Source organism: Mandrillus leucophaeus, unplaced genomic scaffold, assembly GCF_000951045.1.
Source record: "Mandrillus leucophaeus isolate KB7577 unplaced genomic scaffold, Mleu.le_1.0 Scaffold656, whole genome shotgun sequence".
Classification (NCBI taxonomy): Eukaryota; Metazoa; Chordata; class Mammalia; order Primates; family Cercopithecidae; genus Mandrillus; species Mandrillus leucophaeus.
The window spans coordinates 356,045-374,627 of NW_012107097.1; the positions used below are offsets into that span (position 1 = coordinate 356,045).

The 18,583-nt window shown below is 46.5% G+C and overlaps 1 protein-coding gene across 1 annotated transcript in view; it reads right to left on the reverse strand.

The window, feature by feature from the left end:
• Nucleotides 1-18,583, reverse strand: part of DCPS (decapping enzyme, scavenger) — a 39,600-nt gene that overhangs the window by 19,649 nt on the left and 1,368 nt on the right. The window contains 1 exon segment of the mRNA XM_012001249.1: nt 16,912-17,086. Within this exon segment, the coding sequence (XP_011856639.1) occupies nt 16,912-17,086 (175 nt within the window).

Here is an 18,583-nt window from a genome sequence, read left to right on the forward strand (position 1 = left end):
TCTCCTGCCTCAGCCTCCTGAGTAGCTGGGACTACAGGCGCCCGCCACCACGCCCGGCTAATTTTTTTTGTATTTTTAGTAGAGACGGGGTTTCACCGTGGTCTCGATCTCCTGACCTTGTGATCTGCCCACCTCGGCCTCCCAAAGTGCTGGGATTACAGGCGTGAGCCACTGAATTTTTGCATTTTTAGTAGAGACGGGGTTTCACCAAGTTGGCCAGGATGGCCTTGATTTCGTGATCTCGTAATCCGCCCGCCTCAGCCTCCCAAAATGCTGGGATTACAGGCGTGAGCCACCGCACCCGGCCTTCCTGTTGGCATTCTGGTAACAGCCCGGGATAACCCTCAAAAGCCTATCCCTGGAAAATGTTCACAATATATTAAGAGCACCTCCAACACTCCTTACAGAGTTCCCCGTCATGCTTTTTAACATTGTGTTTGTCTTTTTAATTCAAATTGTACTTGCATATATGTCAAAGAGTCAAACGAAGCTTGTTTTCAAAAACACTTTTCTGCTCCTCCCTGCTCCCAATTTTCAGCTCCTTCAAAGGCACCACTTTCAACGCTTCTGGCCACCTCTTTGGTTATATACTTCCAGAATTCTAAATTATATTTTTATATCTTGTTCCTACTTGACTTTTAACTTCTATTACTTACTGACTTCTCATTAAGGAAGATGAGGATTTACCTCTTTTTACCATCCCTCCACCAAATGTACACACATGCACAAACACACACATATACAGATACTTCCTAACCCTCAACCTCAGAGTACAACTTTACCACAATTTTTGATAAATCAGTATTCAATATTGATGCTATGATGATGATGTACATGCTGTTCACTGCCAAATTTATTGTGATTATTTTTTCTCTTCAGCATAATTCTTTGGTGTATGGAATAAGTAATTACATTTTTACTTGTTTAATTTTCTGTTTTTCTTTCTTTCTTTCTTTCTTTTTTTTTTTTTTTTTGACACTGCGTCTCACTCTATCTCCCAGGCTGGAATACAATGGCGCGATCTTGGCTCACTGCAACCTCCACCTCCCAGGTTTAAGCAATTCTCGCACCTCAGCAACCCAAGTGAGTAGCTGGGATTACAGGTGCCCACACCATGCCCTGCTAATTTTTGTATTTTTAGTAGAGATGGGGTTTCACCATGTTAGTCAGGCTGGTCTCAAACTCCTGACCTCAGGTGATCCACCCACTTCAGCCTCCCAAAATGCTGGAATATAGGTGTGAGACATCGTGCCTAGCCAGAGAAGGCATCTCCACCCAAATCCTGGCCACTTGCTTAATCTTCTATAAACATGACACTAATTCATTCCCAAATCCACTTCCCTGTTTACATAAATCTCTTGATGTGTTAAACTCATCAGGCAGGCCAGGCACAGTGGCTCATGCCTATAGTCCCAGCAATTTGGGAGGCCAAGGCAGGGAGATTGCTTGAGACCATGAGTTTGAGACCAGCCTGAGCAACATAGTGAGATCCTGTCTTTACAAAAAAAAAAAAAAAAAAAGGAGCAGAAAAATTAGCTGGGCATGGTGGCTACTCAGAAGGCTGAAATGGGAGGATCCCTTGAGCCAGGGAAACGGAGGTTGTGATGAGCGGAGATCTCACCACTGCACTCCCACCTGGGGGACACAGCGAGACCCTGCCAAAAAACAAAAAACCTCATCAGGCACATGAACAATGTGTCTTCCCAGAACTTCCGGTTGCCACCCCCAGAAGTAATTCTCAAACTTTAGTGTGGCATTATTATTATTATAAATTCAATTCCTGGAATTTTCATTAGGAAAACTGAGAAAATATTTTCAATTCTCTGAAATAATTTACCAAGTAGATCAGCAAATAGGTATTCAAAGTTCCACCACAGCATAAAACAGAAATCATTATACACAATTGTCAGTTAAAATTTAAAAGTTATACTAAAAAAAAATTTTTTTTTGCTACTGCAATCTGCTATGTGAATACAATAAATAACTGGAGAAATACAACTTTAGGGCTGTGTGCAGTGGTTCACACCTGTAATCCCAGCACTTTGGGAGGCCAAGGTGGACGGATCACCTGAGGTCAGAAGTTCAGCCTGGCCAATATGGTGAAACCCCGTCTCTACAAAAACACAAAAAAATTAGTCAGGCATAGTGGCTCGCTTCTGTAATCCCAGATACTTGGGAGGTGAAGGCGGAAGAATCGCTTGAACCTGGGAGGTGGAGGTTGTGGTGAGCCGAGACCACACCATTGCACTCCAGCCTGGGCGACAGAGCGAGACACCATCTCAAAAAACAAACAAACAAAACAAAAAAACAACTTTAAGGCCAGGTTTGGTGGCTCATGCCTATAATCCTAGCACTTTGGATCACCTGAGCCCAGGAGTTCGAGACCAGCCTGGGCAACATGGCAAAACCCTATCTCTACAAAAAATACAAAAATTAGCTGGCTGTGATAGGCCATGCCTGTAGTCCCAGCGACTCTGGAGGCTGAGGTGGTGGGAGGATCGCTTGAGCCTGGGAGGTCAAGGCTGCAATGAGCTGTGATCGTGCCAGTGCACTCCAGCCTGGGTGACTGAGCAAGACCCTGTCTCAAAAACAAAAGAAAAGAAAGAAATGCAACTTTAATACATTTAGTATTGTTTGAATGCCTTACTTGGTCAAAGAACTTTTTGCATCACGTGTATTTTTTTTTTTAATCATTAACGTATACCTGCTTTGAAAAATACATGCATCGGCTTGCATATATAACATTACAATGAAAATAAACACAATGTTTCTAAAGCTGAACTTTCTACTGCTCAAGGTAAAACAATAATTGTATTTTGAAAATTGTTTCCCAGATAAGAGGATTAAAAAGGTCTCTTGTAACTATTGGTAACAGTACAGAATCATCAAATTTGTAAACTGTGAATCACAAACTCAAGTTGGGTCCAGAGACATGGTGCAAGCGAGATATATTTTGAGACTTGAAACATCTGAAAAGATATTTATTCTACTGTCACACATAGGAATTTGGTGGCTGGGTGTGGTGGCTCAACACTCTGGGAGGCTGAAACGGGGGAAATCTCTTGAGCCCAGGAATTCGAGACCATGGCAAGACCCCATCTCTACAAAAAATAATACATTAGCCATGTGTGCTGGTACCTGCCTCTGGTCGCCACTACTCAGGAGACTGAAGTGGGAGAATCACTTGAACTCGGGAGTTTGAGGCTGCCATGAGCTATGACTGTACCACTGGACTCCAACCTGGCAACAAAGTAAGGCCTGTCTCAAAAATTGTTTTTTTCTCTTTGCTAAAGAATTTTAGGATAGACTGGCCAACATGGTGAAACCCCGTCACTACTAAAAATACAAAAAATTAGCTGGGCGTGGTGGCACGCGCGTGTAGTCCCAGCTACTCAGGAGGCTGAGGCAAGAGAATCACTTGAACCTTGGAGGCAGAGGTTGCAATGAGCTAAGATTGTGCCACTGTACTCCAGCCTGGGTGAGAGTGAGACTTCAGCTGGAAAAAAAAAAAAAAAAAAAAAGAATGGCAGGAATGGCTGGGCGCGGTGGCTCATGCTTTGGGAGGCTAAGGTGGGCGGATCACGAGGTCGGGAGATCGAGACCATACTGGAGAACACAGTGAAACCCCGTCTCTACTAAAAATACAAAACATTAGCCGGGCACGGTGGCGGGCACCTGTAGTCCCAGCTACTCGGGAGGCTGGGGCAGGAGAATGGTGTGAACCAGGAGGCGGAGCTTGCAGTGAGCAGAGATCACACAAATGCACTCCTGCCTGGACGACAGAGCAAGACTCCGTCTCAAAAAAAAAGTGTGTACACATGCAACTGCATACCATATGGACACACAGAAAAGTCTGAAAGGACAGGCTGGGTGTGGTGGCTCACACCTGTAATCCCAGCACTTTGGGAGGCCAAGGTGGGCGGATCACTAGAGGTCAGCAGTTAGAGACCAGCCTGGCCAACACGGTAAAACCCTGTCTCTACTAAAAATACAAAAATTAGCTGGGCATTGTGGGGGTGCCTGTAGTCTCAGCTATTTGGGAGGCAAAGGTAGGAGAGTCATGTGAACCCAGGAGGCAGAGATTGTAGTGAGTCAAGACTGCCTCACTGCACTCCAGCCTGGGTGACACAGCAAGATTCCATCTCAAAAAAAAAAAAAAAAAAATCTGAAAGGACATACTCTGAGATGTTAAGAGCGATCAATCCTGGGTGATAGAGTTATATATATTTACGTATCACTTGTGTCACAAATATGTTAAAAGGAAGCTACCCCTTATAACTGAGCCCCAGAGATGTTACGTAATTTGCCCAAGCACACACAGCTATTAATAGTGGCAGAGCTGAGATCTGAACCCAAGCAGTCTGGTTCCTCTATGCAGTACTCCCATATCCCAAAGGCCCATCCTCTTTTGGGCCGTTCCTAGGATACCTGTGCTGGGGTCATGTTTTCCACAAGCAGCCCTATCAGACAGGAGAAGCATGACTAGTTCCAATTCTTCCTAGAGACACATAAACAGCTGTCAGCGAAACCAGAAGGCAAAATGAGGTGCCAGAGCAAGTGAGGTACAGACAGAGGGGTGCGGTCAGAGCATGCAGAGATGACGCTGCTCATGCTCTGCTTGTGTTCTCCACGATGCTTCCTGAGAAGCTCAGGGAAGGACAGTCCACTCCCCTGAGCTCTGGAGAGCCGTGTGAGGACAGCCGCACCATGGGATACTGTGGCCAAATGCCGCAGGATAGCAGGTTCTGGGGGGAGCTCAAAAGGACACAAGAGGACCTTCTTCCAGACTGGCTCACAACTAGAAGTAATAGCTGTTTTGGCCTACATTTGTGGTACCATCCTGTACCCTACCATCACCCCCACCAAGTATGGCAGTGTTAGATTATGCGGTGGGAGGCATAAGGGGGGAAGTCCCAGAAGAGGGGCCTGGTGAAGTTCAGGGCAGCAGCTCTTCATCTACAGGATGTTCTAGCGGCCAGAATGATGACAGTGATGTCTCCAGCTGAAAAGCACCCCCTCTAGGCATATGTTCCTTCTCTCTGCAGCTCAGATGAGCAGGCTGATGTGCCCCAGACTAACACAGCTCTGACTTGTCCATCAAGACCCTGAGGATCTGCTGCAAGCCCTTCTCCAATAAATAAAGCCACCCTTTGTCCCCCATCTAGACACAAAAGCCCAACTGCTCTCAGAGGTGGGAGGCAGAGCTATCTAGAGGAAAGTTAAGAGCAGCTGCCTCTCTGCTCCCTGCCAAAGCTAGCTTAGCCAAATCCCCAGGAAAATGCTGCTGCACATGAAACATGAAAACACAAACCACAGACAGTCTGCTCTCCTTCCCATACACATGTTCAAACAAGACTGCTTTCCAGCCGTTGCTGATGGCTTCTACAGGATGAGCTCATCTCTATGGCTCGGTCTGTGGCTTTTGCTTCCCCTTCACTCAGAGGAGCCAGCTTAACTTATTTAACCCAGATGTGCAGGCCCAGCAGCACTGAGAAGAAGCAACAGCAATGCATGATCTGAGTTGAAGCCCACCCGCCATGTCCTCTCCACGAGAGCCAGGCAGAGCCAGCCGGTGATGGGTCAGATAACCGGGCTTCGCGGGGCATGCCAGAGAAGGCGAAAGAACGAGAGGCTGGTGGGAGGCTCTCCTGGATCAGTTTTCTCTTTCCTCCTCTGTGGGATGTCCCCTGGCTGGGTGACACTCTCCTCAGCCCTGGCTGCATGGTAACGGGGGGACCAGGCCAGAGGGTGGAGGGAAGGCTGGCTGCCGTGGCTCTTAAGTCATCCTCTGGCCCCAGGCCAAGCAAGGCAGGGTGTTCTCTGTCCTACACTACAGAGATACTGGAAGTGCTCAAGTGAAGCCCGAAGAGACCTCCACGTCAAGGATAAACACGGCTGAAGGGTGTGGTCAGGATCCTACTGGAAACTTCAGCCACTCCACAGCAAGCCTCTAACCACTAATTACCTGTCTCTAGGAAAGCACAGAACTGCTATTAGAGACAGAGGAGAGGCAGACGCTGACTTTAGCAAGACCCTGGCTCTGACAGGCTTCTCGTACAAACCCTCAGCTCCTTCCCTCCCCATCTTGCTAGTCCTCTGAAGTCCAGAAAGCAGAGGGGGGAGGGAGGCAACAGGACCTGATGGCAAAACCCCAGGGTCTCCTGGCCCACAAGCGAATTTGGTAACTCCAAAGGCAGCCCTGGGGCGGCAGGAGAGCCCTCGGTTACAATGGATAGAAAGTGGGAAATGCTACTTCAGGACGGCTGTGGGGCTAATGGCACTCTGCAAAGCTCCACGTGAATAGGAAGAGCAAGAGCTGATATGCAATGCATCAGGGAGCTATGAAATGACAGACTTGGCCTTAGAGTTGCAAGCCCCCCACTTCCCCACACACAGAAAGAAACGACGCTGGGGTTGAGCAGACCAGACCACAATAAGAGCTGTAGGTTGAACACTCCAAAATATGGCCTCTCTCGACTTCCTGCCTGAAGGCATGTCTTTAGTTCACTCTGAAAGGGGCACGGGTACCAAGTCTCAATGTTTGCCACTGGACATGCCATACTGTGCTTCATTGTAAAATACGAGTGAGCTCCTGTGAATCACCAGCCATTGAAAGAAACCAGCAGCCTGAATAAGGATGACCAAGATAAACAACCAGATCCCAGAGGAAATAAAATAATTTGAGGGTCAGGAGATAATTTTAAAAATAATTCTAATTAGTGTGTCAGAGAGATTCAACAAAATTTGGCCTCTATAAAAAAAAAGGAGCAAAATGCTATGAGAATGAAACAATCAGAGAACCAGAGAGAGGAGAATTTGAAATATGACTGTCAAATTAACACCTTCACTAGAAGGTCTAGAAGACAAAATGCAGACAATCTACCAGATTACAAGAAAGAGGCCAGGCACAGTGGGTCACACCTGTAATCCCGGCACTTTGGGAGGCTGAGGCACGTTCCTGTAGTTCCAACTACCCAGGAGGCTGAAGTTGGAGGACTGCTTGAGCTCAGGAGGTCAAGGCTGCAGTGAACCATGATTCTGCCACTACACTACAACCTGGGTACAGAGCAAGACCCTGACTCTTAAAAAAAAAGAGAAAAGAAAACCAGTAAAACCAGTTAGCAGTGTTTACATGATTGAGGCCATATTAATATGCATTCTCAATCACAGTGCTAAGGTTTTAGTTTTTTCTCCACCTGACCAGTGTATAATCTCCATGCCACTCAAAGGACAGTGCTTTTTTTTTCCTTTGAGACAGTCTCACTCTGTTGTCCAGACTGGAGTACAGTGGTACATCTTGGCTCACTGCAACCTCCACCTCCTGGGTTCAAGCGATTCTCCTGCCTCAGCCTCCCGAGTAGCTGGATTACAGGTACCCGCCACCACACCAGGCCAATTTTTGTATTTTTAGTAGAAACAGGGTTTCATCGTGTTGCCCAGGTTGGTCTTGAACTCCTGTCCTCAAGTGATCCGCCCACCTTGGCCTCTCAAAGTGCTGGGATTACAGGTATGAGTCACCACGCCCGGTTGGAGAGAGCTTTTGATGTCCAGGTTGAGTGGATTCTCTTTTCTTGCATTCTAACAGTCCTTCAAATCATGCTACTTTTTAGTTTGTTTCATATTTGAACCACTGTTTTATTAGCTTTTACTTTTTCATGGAGTTTTTAGTTGCCTCTTTTTTCATTGTGGTTAAAAGAATAATGCACCTTTACTTTGCTCTTGAAATTATCCAGTTTGATAATCCATTACATCAAGCTTGTCCAGCCCGCAGCCCAGGACAGCTTTGAATGCGGCCCAACACAAATTTATAAACTTTCTTAAAACATCAGATTTTTTTCGTGGTTTCTTTTTTTTTAAGTTCATCAGTTATTGTTAGTGTTAGTATATTTCAGGTAAAGCCCAAGACAGTTCTTCCAGTGTGGCCCAGGGAAGCCAGAAGATTGGACACCCCTGCATTACATCATATCTCCTTCCTTGTTGGTAACACTGTTTCCAGAAAGCTCTTTCCTGCTTCTCCAATCTGAACAGGTGATTCATTAAGCAAGTTGTTCAGGTATCAATCTGAGACTTCCTTTTGCAACTTTGTAGGTTAGATGTTTTCTGGATTCTACATCTTTTTCTTTCTTGTTTTACTCTCTTGATTAGCTAAAGTACATTCTTTTTTTTTTTTTCTTGTTTGTTTTGAGACAGAGTCTCACTCTGTTGCTCAGGCTAGAGTGCTGTGGCGTGATTTCAGCTCACTGCAACCTCCACCTCCCAGGTTCAAGCCATTCTCCTGCCTCAGCTTCCGAGTAGCTGGGATTACAGATGCCTGCCACCACGCCCAGCTAATTTTTTGCTTTTTTAGTAGAGAAAGGGTTTCACCTTGTTGGCCAGGCTGGTCTCGAACTCCTGACCTCAAGTGATCCGCCTGCCTTGGCCTCCCAAATTGCTGGAATTACAGGCATGAGCTACTGCACCCGGCTCAGAAATATTCTTTTTATTTTTTAACTTTTATTTTAGGTTAAAGGGTACATGTAAAGCTTTGTTTACAGGTAAACTGTCTCGCAGGGGTTTGGCATAGAAACTATGTCATCACCCAGGTAATAAGCATAACACCTGATAGTGAGTTTTTTGATCCTCCCACTCCTCCAACCCTCCACTGTCAAGTGGGCATTTAGGTTGATTCCATGTCTTTGCTATCATGAATAGTTCTACAATGAACATATATGTGCATATGTCTTTATGGTAGAGCAATTTTTTTAAATTTCTTATTTTTTTACTTCAATAGGTTTTTTGGGAACAGGTAGGAACTTACACAAATAAATTTTTTAGCGGTGATTTCTGAGATTCTGATGCACGCATCACCTAAGCAGTGTACATTGTACCTACTGTGTAGTCTTTTATCCCTCACCACTCCCCACCCTTTCCCTTAAGTCCCATGTATCATTCTTATGCCTTTCATCCTGATAGTTTAGCTCTCGCATATGAATGAGAACATACAATGTTTGGTTTTCCATTCCTGAGTTATTTCACTTAGAATAATATTCTCCAATTCCATCTAGATTGCTGCAAATGCCATTATTTCATTCCTTTTTATGGCTGAGTAGTATTCCATGGTATTATATACACCACATTTTCTTTATCTACTTGTTGATTGATGGACATTTGGGTTGGTTCCATATTTTTGCAGTTGCAGGTTGTGCTGCTATACACACGCAAGTGCAAATTGTCTTTTTCATATAATGACTTCTGTTCCTCTGGGTAGATACCTAGTAGTGGGACTGCTGGATCAAACAGTAGATTTACTTTTAGTTCTTTAAGGAATCTCCACACTGTTTCCCATAATGGTTGTACTAGTTTCCATTCTCACCAACAGTGTAGAAGTGTTCCCTTTTCACTGCATGCATATACACCAACATCTAGACTGGATAAAGAAATGTGGTACATATACACCATGGAATACTATACAGCCATAAGAAAGTGAGATTATGTCGTTTGCTGCAACATGGATGGAGCTGGAGGCCATTATCCTAAGCCAACTAAGGCAGGAACAGAAAACCAAATATGTGTGTTCTTTTTTTTTTTTTTTTTTGAGACGGAGTCTCGCTCTGTCGCCCAGGCTGGAGTGCAGCGGCCGGATCTCAGCTCACTGCAAGTTCCGCCTCCCGGGTTCACGCCATTCTCCTGCCTCAGCCTCCCAAGTAGCTGGGATTACAGGCGCCCGCCACCTCGCGGCTAGTTTTTTGGTATTTTTTAGTAGAGACGGGGTTTCACTGGGTTAGCCAGGATGGTCTCGATCTCCTGACCTTGTGATCCACCCGTCTCGGCCTCCCAAAGTGCTGGGATTATAGGCTTGAGCCACCGCGCCCGGCCTGTGTGTTCTTATTTATAAGTGGGAGCTAAACATTGAGGACATACGGACACAAAGAAGAGAACAACAATCATTGGGGAGACAAGGGGCTGGCCCAGTCATCCCCACATCCCAGAGAAGGGGAAGCATGCAGAAATGAAAGTCCACAAATGCCCAAAACCTAGAAGTAGGAGGCTGAAACCAAATACCTTCACTTTCAGAACTGTGACTGAAAACCATACTTCAGAATGAGGATGGAGCCCTTGAAATTCATGGGATGATTTTTCTAGTCCATCTAAGGACCTGCCAATTTGTCTTAACTTTCAACTGTGAAATACATTGCACATATAAAACATGGGTGTATGTGTATATAAAATATGTACCACTTAAAGACCTAAGTAAAATAAAAAGAATACATATGCTCAGAACACACAATCCAAGAAACAGAATATAACCAGAAATTTTAACATTCTCTCTGTCCTGCCCCACCCCGACCAGGGATAATCACCTCCCTGACTGGGGGGTTAATCGTTTCCTTTTTGTCCTCATAGTCTTATTACACATGTATGCATCCCTAAGCAGTATATTATTCAGTTCTGCTTGTCTTTCAACTTCGTACCATTTGAATCACACCATGTGTATTCTGTATCTTGCTTTTCTTGCCCTACATGGTGAGATTTATCCTTCATTGATACAGGCAGCTGTAGTTCATTTTCGCTACTGTAGAGAGGCACTGTAGGGCTATACCTCGGTTTATCTACCTACTCTACTGTTATTTGTTTCTAGTTTGTTGTATCATTAACAATGCTACCAAGCAAACTCTTTGGAGAATGGCCTGTCTTTTAAAACGCTCCTTCCAAACAAGTCCTCACGCCTCCCTCAGGAGGTCTGGGTTTTGCCTCTGCAAATAGCACAGGGCGGAAAACCCTGGCCTGTGGCTACAGTACCGGGAGTTCTCTGCAACCAGAGGCATGATTCCCAGGATCCCATCCCTCTGCTCCCCGCCCTGGCCTCACTCACAAATGCCTGTCTCCTCTTCTGAACTTGAGATTCTACCTCCTGGTTTACAAGGGGAAACAATTGGCCTTTTAAGAGGTAGCCGGGATTTCTGAGTCACACCCCTCTCCCTGCTATCTCCCCAGGTAAAAGAGAACAGACCGCAATGAAAGAGCCCCATTGACAGGCGGCAGGGTGACAGCTATGATAGAAAGGAGATGCAGGCCCTGCCCCGCCTAGAGGGTCAGAGGAAGCTCTCAGATGCCAGCCTTCAGGCCACTGGCTCCAGACATGTGCCACACAGCAACAGGAAGAAGAAAGGAAACCTACCCATGGGCAGAGCCAGTCACTTTTCCATCTTATATATATTATTCCATTTAAAGCTCACATAAATGGACAGTTAGAAAAAAATTATAGGCAACACCATAATTACACTGATTGGATGCAGACCATATGCCAGCTACTGTGCCACATGCTCTATACGCCTTCTCTTAATGGGTCCCAATCCAGGACAGTGGCCATGAAGTCAATTTAGGGGATTAAGACCAGCATTTTAAAAAAGGAAACCAGCTGGGTGTGGTGGCTCACTCCTGTAATCCCAGCACTCTGAGTGGCCAAAGCAGGCGGATCACCTGAGATCAGGAGTTTGAGACTAGCCTGGCCAATGTGGTGAAACCCCGTCTCTATTAAAAATACAAAAAAAATAGCTGGGCGTGGTGGCGGGTGCCTGTAGTCCCAGCTACTCAGGAGGATGAGGCAGGAGAATGGCTTGAACCCAGGAGGCGGAGGTTGCAGTGAGCTGAGATCACACCACTGCACTCCAGCCTGGGCAAGAGACAGAGAGATTCTGCCTCAAAAATAAATGAATAATTGTAAAAATTAAAAAATAAAAAAGGAAACCAGTAAGACTGAAACTAGATAGAAAATACTAGACAGTATGTCATAGTGGATGGGTAAGTATTGTTTAAAGTTTCACTTCTGGCCAGGTGCAGTGGCTCACACCTGAAATCCCAGCACTTTGGGAGGCCGAGGCAGGCGGATCACCTGAGGTCAGGAGTTCGAGACCAGCCTGGCCAACATGGTAAAACCCCGTCTCCACTAAAAATACAAAAATTAGCCGGGCATGGTGGCAGTTGTCTATAATCCCAGCTACTCGGGAGGCTGAGGCTGGAGAATCACTCGAACCCGGGAGGCGGAGGTTGCAGTGAGCCAAGATTGCGCCATTTCACTCTAGCCTGGATGACAAGAGCGAAACTCCTTTCAAAAACAAACGAACAAACTAAATAAATAAATAAAGTTTCACTTCTGTTCATGTCTGTTAGTCCATGTGTAATAGACCATAAAGTGAAACGTATCTCTCCCTGCGGGTGGTGGCTAAAGAGCGTTGTGAAAACTTCCTTACCTGTTTCGTAACTGTCCTACTGAGGTAAGTTCAGTTTCTAACCTAATTGAACAGAGAAAATAACTGAAGCTACTTCTCCAACTTCATCTGTAGTACACACCACTGCCACCATCCCACCCCATCACTCCTGACATAACAGCCTCATTTCTGTTCTTCTTTCCTTCCCCAGAACACGTGCTGTTCCTCAGCCCAGAGTGTTCTCCCCTCTTTGCACGGCTGGCTTTCTTCCCATCCTTCAGGTCTCAGCCTGGGCGTCATCTCCACTGCAGAGAGCCCTCCTAGAGCCCTGGTTTGAGTAGGCTCTCTCTTGCTCATGGCCACTCAGACATCTGCTTCCTGGTTTGCTGTCTGCCTTCCCCACTAGAACTGCAGAGACAGGGGGACACTGCTTATCTTCACCAACACAGGCCTCGCTTCTACTAGAGGAGCTGGCACATAGCAGACACTTCACATGTGTTAGGTGAATAAAGAAATGTCCCAGGTCCTCATGGTTAGCAAATGGCAAAGGCAGGATTCACACCCAGGTCTGTCTGACGTGAGGCTTGTTCTCAGCACTGGCGCTGTGCTAAAACTCAGAAACAGCACGTTGCTGCCCCAGTGCACACCATGCGAAAGCATGAGTGCCCCAGCATGACTAACTCCTAAAGCCTGTGCTCTCTCCGTTATGTCACTGGAACAGACATTGCAGCTGGCAGGATGAGTGGCTCACAGGAGCTGAGAACGTGGAGGGGATAAATGAATCAGGAGACTGCAAAACCTCCAGACTTGAAGAGAAAAAGAAAGCTGCCAGTGACCAGAGAAATATCGGAAAAAAATCAGTTGAGCCCATGATTTCCACTGTGGCCAGCTCAGAAATGAGGGGTGGGGGCTCCCCTAGGCAAACAGTATTCTAGAAAGAAAGGAGATCTAGAGAAGCAGCCAAAGACAGCCGAAAAACTCAAAGGAGCAACCATGCAGGGGGGCAGAGGGCTGAGGCTGCAGGACTGCACATTCAGGGCCCTTGGGGTGGGCAGCGTTGATTGACTCCAAGGCTGGGACTGGAGAGGGAGGTCCCAGGCGCTGACTTAGCTGGCCTTCCCACAGAGGGGACAGCTGGAGTGGCCACAGGACTATTTTGGCAATGCTGCCACCTTGTGGCTGTGGAATGCCCAGCCCACAGGAAAAAAAAATCGACACAGGTCAGTCTGTGGGTTCATTCTTCACTTATTGAAAGCACCTAAGATGGGTGACATGGCTCCAACCTTCAAGGACCTCACTCCTTATATCCAGGCAGTGACCAAACTCTCTGCTTTTCACCACTGTGTCTCCACCCCCGACCCCAAACAAGACTGTGAGGACAAGGATGGTATCTTACTCATCTCTGAAGCTACGGTACGCAGCATAGGGCCTGGCACACGAGACTAATAATAGCAGCTACTACTTAATACGTGCTCAGTGCTTTTAAGTACATTAGTGCATCGGATTCGTGAATTGCAACTATGAGACCTCCAAATGGAGATGTCAAGGAGAGGTTTATTTCAATACGAGCCTGGAGTTCTTAGAGAGGTCAGGGATGGGGAAATAAAGGTGTGCGGCGGAGGCACACAGATGGTGTTTTTTAAAAGACTAGTGCCTCTCGAAGTTTTACGTGCTTATGGCTCACCAGGGAGTTGTGCTAAAACGCAGACTCCAATGATTCTGTACTCTGAAACAGAGCGGAGATTCTGTTTCTACCAGCCTCCCAGGTGGTGCCAATACTGCTGGTTCACAAACCACACTTTGAGTGGTAAAAATCTGGAACAGAGGTTAACAAACGATGGCCAGCTGGGCCTCTATTTGTACAATCGGCAAACCAAGAGTGATATTTTCATTTTCACAGGGGTTGAGAAAAAGAAGAAGGAAGGAGAAGGCGGAAAAGGCAGAAGAAGGAGTTGGGGAGACCATTTGTGCCTCACAAGGCCTAAAATAGTCACTGTTTGGTTTTCGACAGAAAAAGTTTGCCAACCCTGACCTTGAATATCACCCAGGGACAAGGCATGCAGCTAAACAAGGGAGCAACTGGGCCCTGAAGCAAACCGCTGTGACTTCCAAATCCCCATCCCCAGTTTTGGTAGGAAAAGCAGGAGTGCAAGGCACCACATGTACAGTCGGCCCTCTGTATTGTGGGTTCCATATCTGCGGATTCAATCAAATGAAGATTAAAAATACTTTAAAAAAGAAGGACATCGCGTCTATACTGAACATGTACAGACTTTTCTTGTCATTATTACCTAAAAAACGTGGTATAACAACTATTTACATAGCATTTACATTGTAGCAGGTAGTTAAGTAACCTAGAGATGATTTAAAGTATATGGGAGGATGTGCTTAGGGTACATGCAAATACTACACCATTTTATATCAGGGACTTGAGCATCCATAGATTTTAGTATCTGAGGAGGGTCCTGGAATCAATCCCCAGTGGATACTGAGGGATGACTTATATGCCAAGAAGGCAGGAAGGCCAGGGGCAGTGGCTCACACCTGTAATCCCAGCACTTTGGATCACCTGAGGTCAGGAGTTCGTGACCAGCCTGGCCAACATGGTGAAATCCCATCTCTACTAAAAATACAAAAATTAGCTGGGCATGGTGGCATGCACCTGTAAATTCCAGCTACTCAGGAGGCTGAGGTAGGAGAATCACTTGAACCTGGGAGGCGAAGGTTGCAGTGAGCCGAGAACGCGCCATTGTACTCCAGCCTGAGCAACAAGAGTGAAACTCCATCTCAAAAAAAAAAAAAAGAAGGCAGGAAAAAGTGAACTAACATCTGAGGCTCCCAGGTGGGTGGGGGTGGCCCTGGGGAAACGGTTATGGAGACACCTGGGGTTCTGAGTGGGAACAAGGACTTGTGGTGGGCCAATAACGCACTGCCTCTTTCAGTGCTTATCTTGGAAAAGACAATAGAAACAGAAGGAGCGGGCAGGGACTACCTCCACTTGTGTGCAGTGCCACAGAAGAACTGGGAAAATAAAGAGGAGAGCCTGTGAGTTCCACAGGGTGCATCTGTGGGGCAGAACCTTCTGAATTTTGGCCAAGGGTGGGGAAGGTAGATAGAGGGATTTCGGAAGGTGAGGGAAAGGGTGTGGCAGTAAAATAACAGCCTCAGACCCTGTAATGTGGGGGCCACCCCAAGTTGTGTTTGGCCACAGTGCCTTCTGTTATGCTTCTGCCACCCTGTGCTGAGGAATACATTTGCTTAAATGTCAATGCCTGAGAAAGTAAATACAGCTGTCCATTTCCATCAACTTGTACCAATTAATCTGGCTTTTGCTCAATGGAAGACAAGGCTGTTTTGCATTAAGTCATGAAAGGTTTGCTTGTCTCACCATCAAGTGTTCACATATATTTCCAAAGGACAATAATAGCACCCATTCATGGAGGGCAGAAAAGAATATCTAACAAAAGACTGTGGGGCAGGATATCTGTAAAGCCAGACTGCTATTAAATGCTGGAGGGCAAACAAAGAGACAGAAGGATATGACAAAGTCACCACGTGCTGTAAAACAGATTCCAGAATTTGCTGGTTGGAAGGAATCTTTAAGGTCAACCAGTCTCCCTCATGTTTCTAACAAAGCTGCCTACAAAATCTAACCATCTTGAGAAAAAATGCCCATGTCACACCTGGCTTTTGGCATGGAATATTCTTTTTAATAAATTAAGAAATGTTTGCAATGAAAAACAAACCTCTGCCTTTTAACCCATGAATTCCTGCCCTTCTCTCCCATCCCCCTTGATCACACTAGTTGTCTCTCCCACCAGAAAGTAGGTTCCTTCAGGGAAGTGACTGATTTTTGCAGCACCTGACACGCTGGTCGGCCCACAGAATGAGTATGGTGAGCAAGACCCCAGTCTACTGAAAAGCCTTAGCTTTCCTGCCACCTACTGGCTGTGTGACTTTGGATAAGTTATTTAACCTTTCAAAAGCCAGTTTCCTGACTTGTAAAGTCCTCTCACAAGCGGGCTGTTTTGAGGATTAACTGCGTTAATACATGTAGATTACTTGGAATGCTGACTGGCACAATAGTAAGGATTTCCTAAGTGTTGACAATTTTTTTTTTTTTTTTTGAGACGGAGTCTCACTCTGTCGCCCAGGCTGGAGTGCAGTGGCGCAATCTCAGCTCTGTCTCTTATACACATCTAGATGTGTATAAGAGACAGGTTCAAGCGAGTCTCCCACCTCAGCCTCCCAAGTAGCTGGGATTACAGATGAGCACCACCACCCTGGCTAAATTTTGTATTTTTAGTAGAGATGAGGTTTCACCATGTTGGCCAAGAGTCTGGTCTTGAACTCCCGACCTCAGGTGATCTGCCTGCCTTGGCCTCCCAAAGTGCTGGGATTTCAGGCAAAGGCCACCGCGCCTGGCCAGGTTTCTGAGTTTCAGCACTATTGACATTACTTTGCTGTGGGAGCCTGTCCTGTATATTGTAAGGTGTTTAGCAGCATTCTTGGTCTCCACCCACTAGATGCCAGAAGTAACACCCCACCACCACCACCCATTCTGACAACCAAAAATGTCTTCACCTATGGCCAAATGTCCACTAGGGAGGAAATCTCTCTATTGTACTAGAATATGCAAATAGAAAGTCTGGTCACTATACCACCTAATTTCCGACCATCCCATTCTCCCTCCATACAGCCACCTTGGCCACCTCTTGCTCACCACTCAGTTGTCTTGGAGGGAACAAGTGATAGGTGCTGTAGATATCGTTGGAGAACTGCAACTGGAGCTCAGGACTGCCTGTCAGGAGCTGAGCCACCTGTTCCACCTGAAATGGTGTCTTCTCCAGGATCACAACGGCATCCTCTCCATCCCCATCCCCAGAGGACTCATTCACCTGTGGGTAGAGGCATCATCAGTGGGCTCAAGGGCAGAACCACAATGAGACTGTGGAGAGCAGAGACAGAAGCTCCCAGGGCCTTTGAAATCAACTTTGAAAGTACTTGGGATTTCTTTCCCTGAAGTTTTCCTTCTGGGAAGTCTAGCCAATGGCACTCACATTTCTTTTCTCAGAGAAGGCATCTCTCTTTTTTTTTGAGATGGAGTCTTGCTCTGTCACCCAGGCTGGAGTGCAATGGCGCAATCTCGGCTCACTGCAACCTCCACCTCCTGGGTTCAAGCAATTCTCCTGCCACAGCCTCCCAAGTAGCTGGGATTACAAGCACATGTCACCACACCTGGCTAATTTTTGTATTTTTAGTGGAGACAGGGTTTCATCATGTTGGCCAGGCTGGTCTTGAACCCTCGACCTCAAATGATCCGCCTGCCTCGGCCTCCCAAAGTGCTGGGATTACAGGCGTGAGCCACCGTGCCCAGACAGAGAAGGCATCTCCACACAAATCCTTGTGGCAGCTCTCACACCTTTCTTCCCCAGAATACAAGGCTTCTCAGTTGTCTTCCATTTTAGGCTTACAAGACTTCTGTCAAGTTCTCCCCATTTCAGAAGAAAAGATGAAAAACAGATCTTGAGTGACTTGCCCAAAGTCACACGAACAGTCAGCACTGAAACAGAAACTAGAACCTGGGTCTCCCAAGTGACTCCTAGCTCGAAAGCTCTCATGGCTAACACCTTCAACAGGTGCTGCACACTGAGGACAGCTGGGCTGAGAAAACCAGAGAGAGCCTCATTCAAAAAATAAATAAATAAAAAATAAGGCTGGGCGCGGTGGCTCACGCCTATAATCCCAGCACTTTGGGAGGCAGAGGCAGGCGGATCACCTGAGGTCAGGAGTTCAAGACCAGCCTGGCCAACATGGGGAAACCCGGTCGCTACTAAAAATACAAAAATTAGCTGGGCATGGTGGCGGGCGCCTGTAATCCCATCTACTTGGGAGGCTGAGGCAGGGAGAATCGTTTGAACTCGGGAGATGGAGGTTGCAGTGATCACACCACTGCTCTCTAGCCTGGGCGACAGAGAGAAGAGACTCCGTCTCAAAATAAATAAATAAAAACAACAACAAAACCAGATACAGACGCATGGAAGCCTAGGCCAAGGTTCCCTGATCCTCCCAAAGGTGAGAGTTCCTGCTAGTAGTTCTGGGGAACCCCCATACCTGCCCTGGCTAGGCCTCCTCACTAGTTCCTGCAATGGTCTCCATCTCTCCTCAGCCCCTGCCAGACTGCTGAGCACGCTGGTATTGGAGCAAGCTGTATCTGTCTCGCCAGAAATATTCCGTAGTCCTGAAGATCAGGGATGGTAACTTTCATCTCCACATCCTCAGGACCGAGGTTAGTGTCTGGCATGCTTGAAAGCGCGTGTGTAGAACTCAATTAACAATTATAATATATTGTTCTCTGTTGTTCTCCTGTTAGGGCCGAAGTCGTGTAAGGCAGA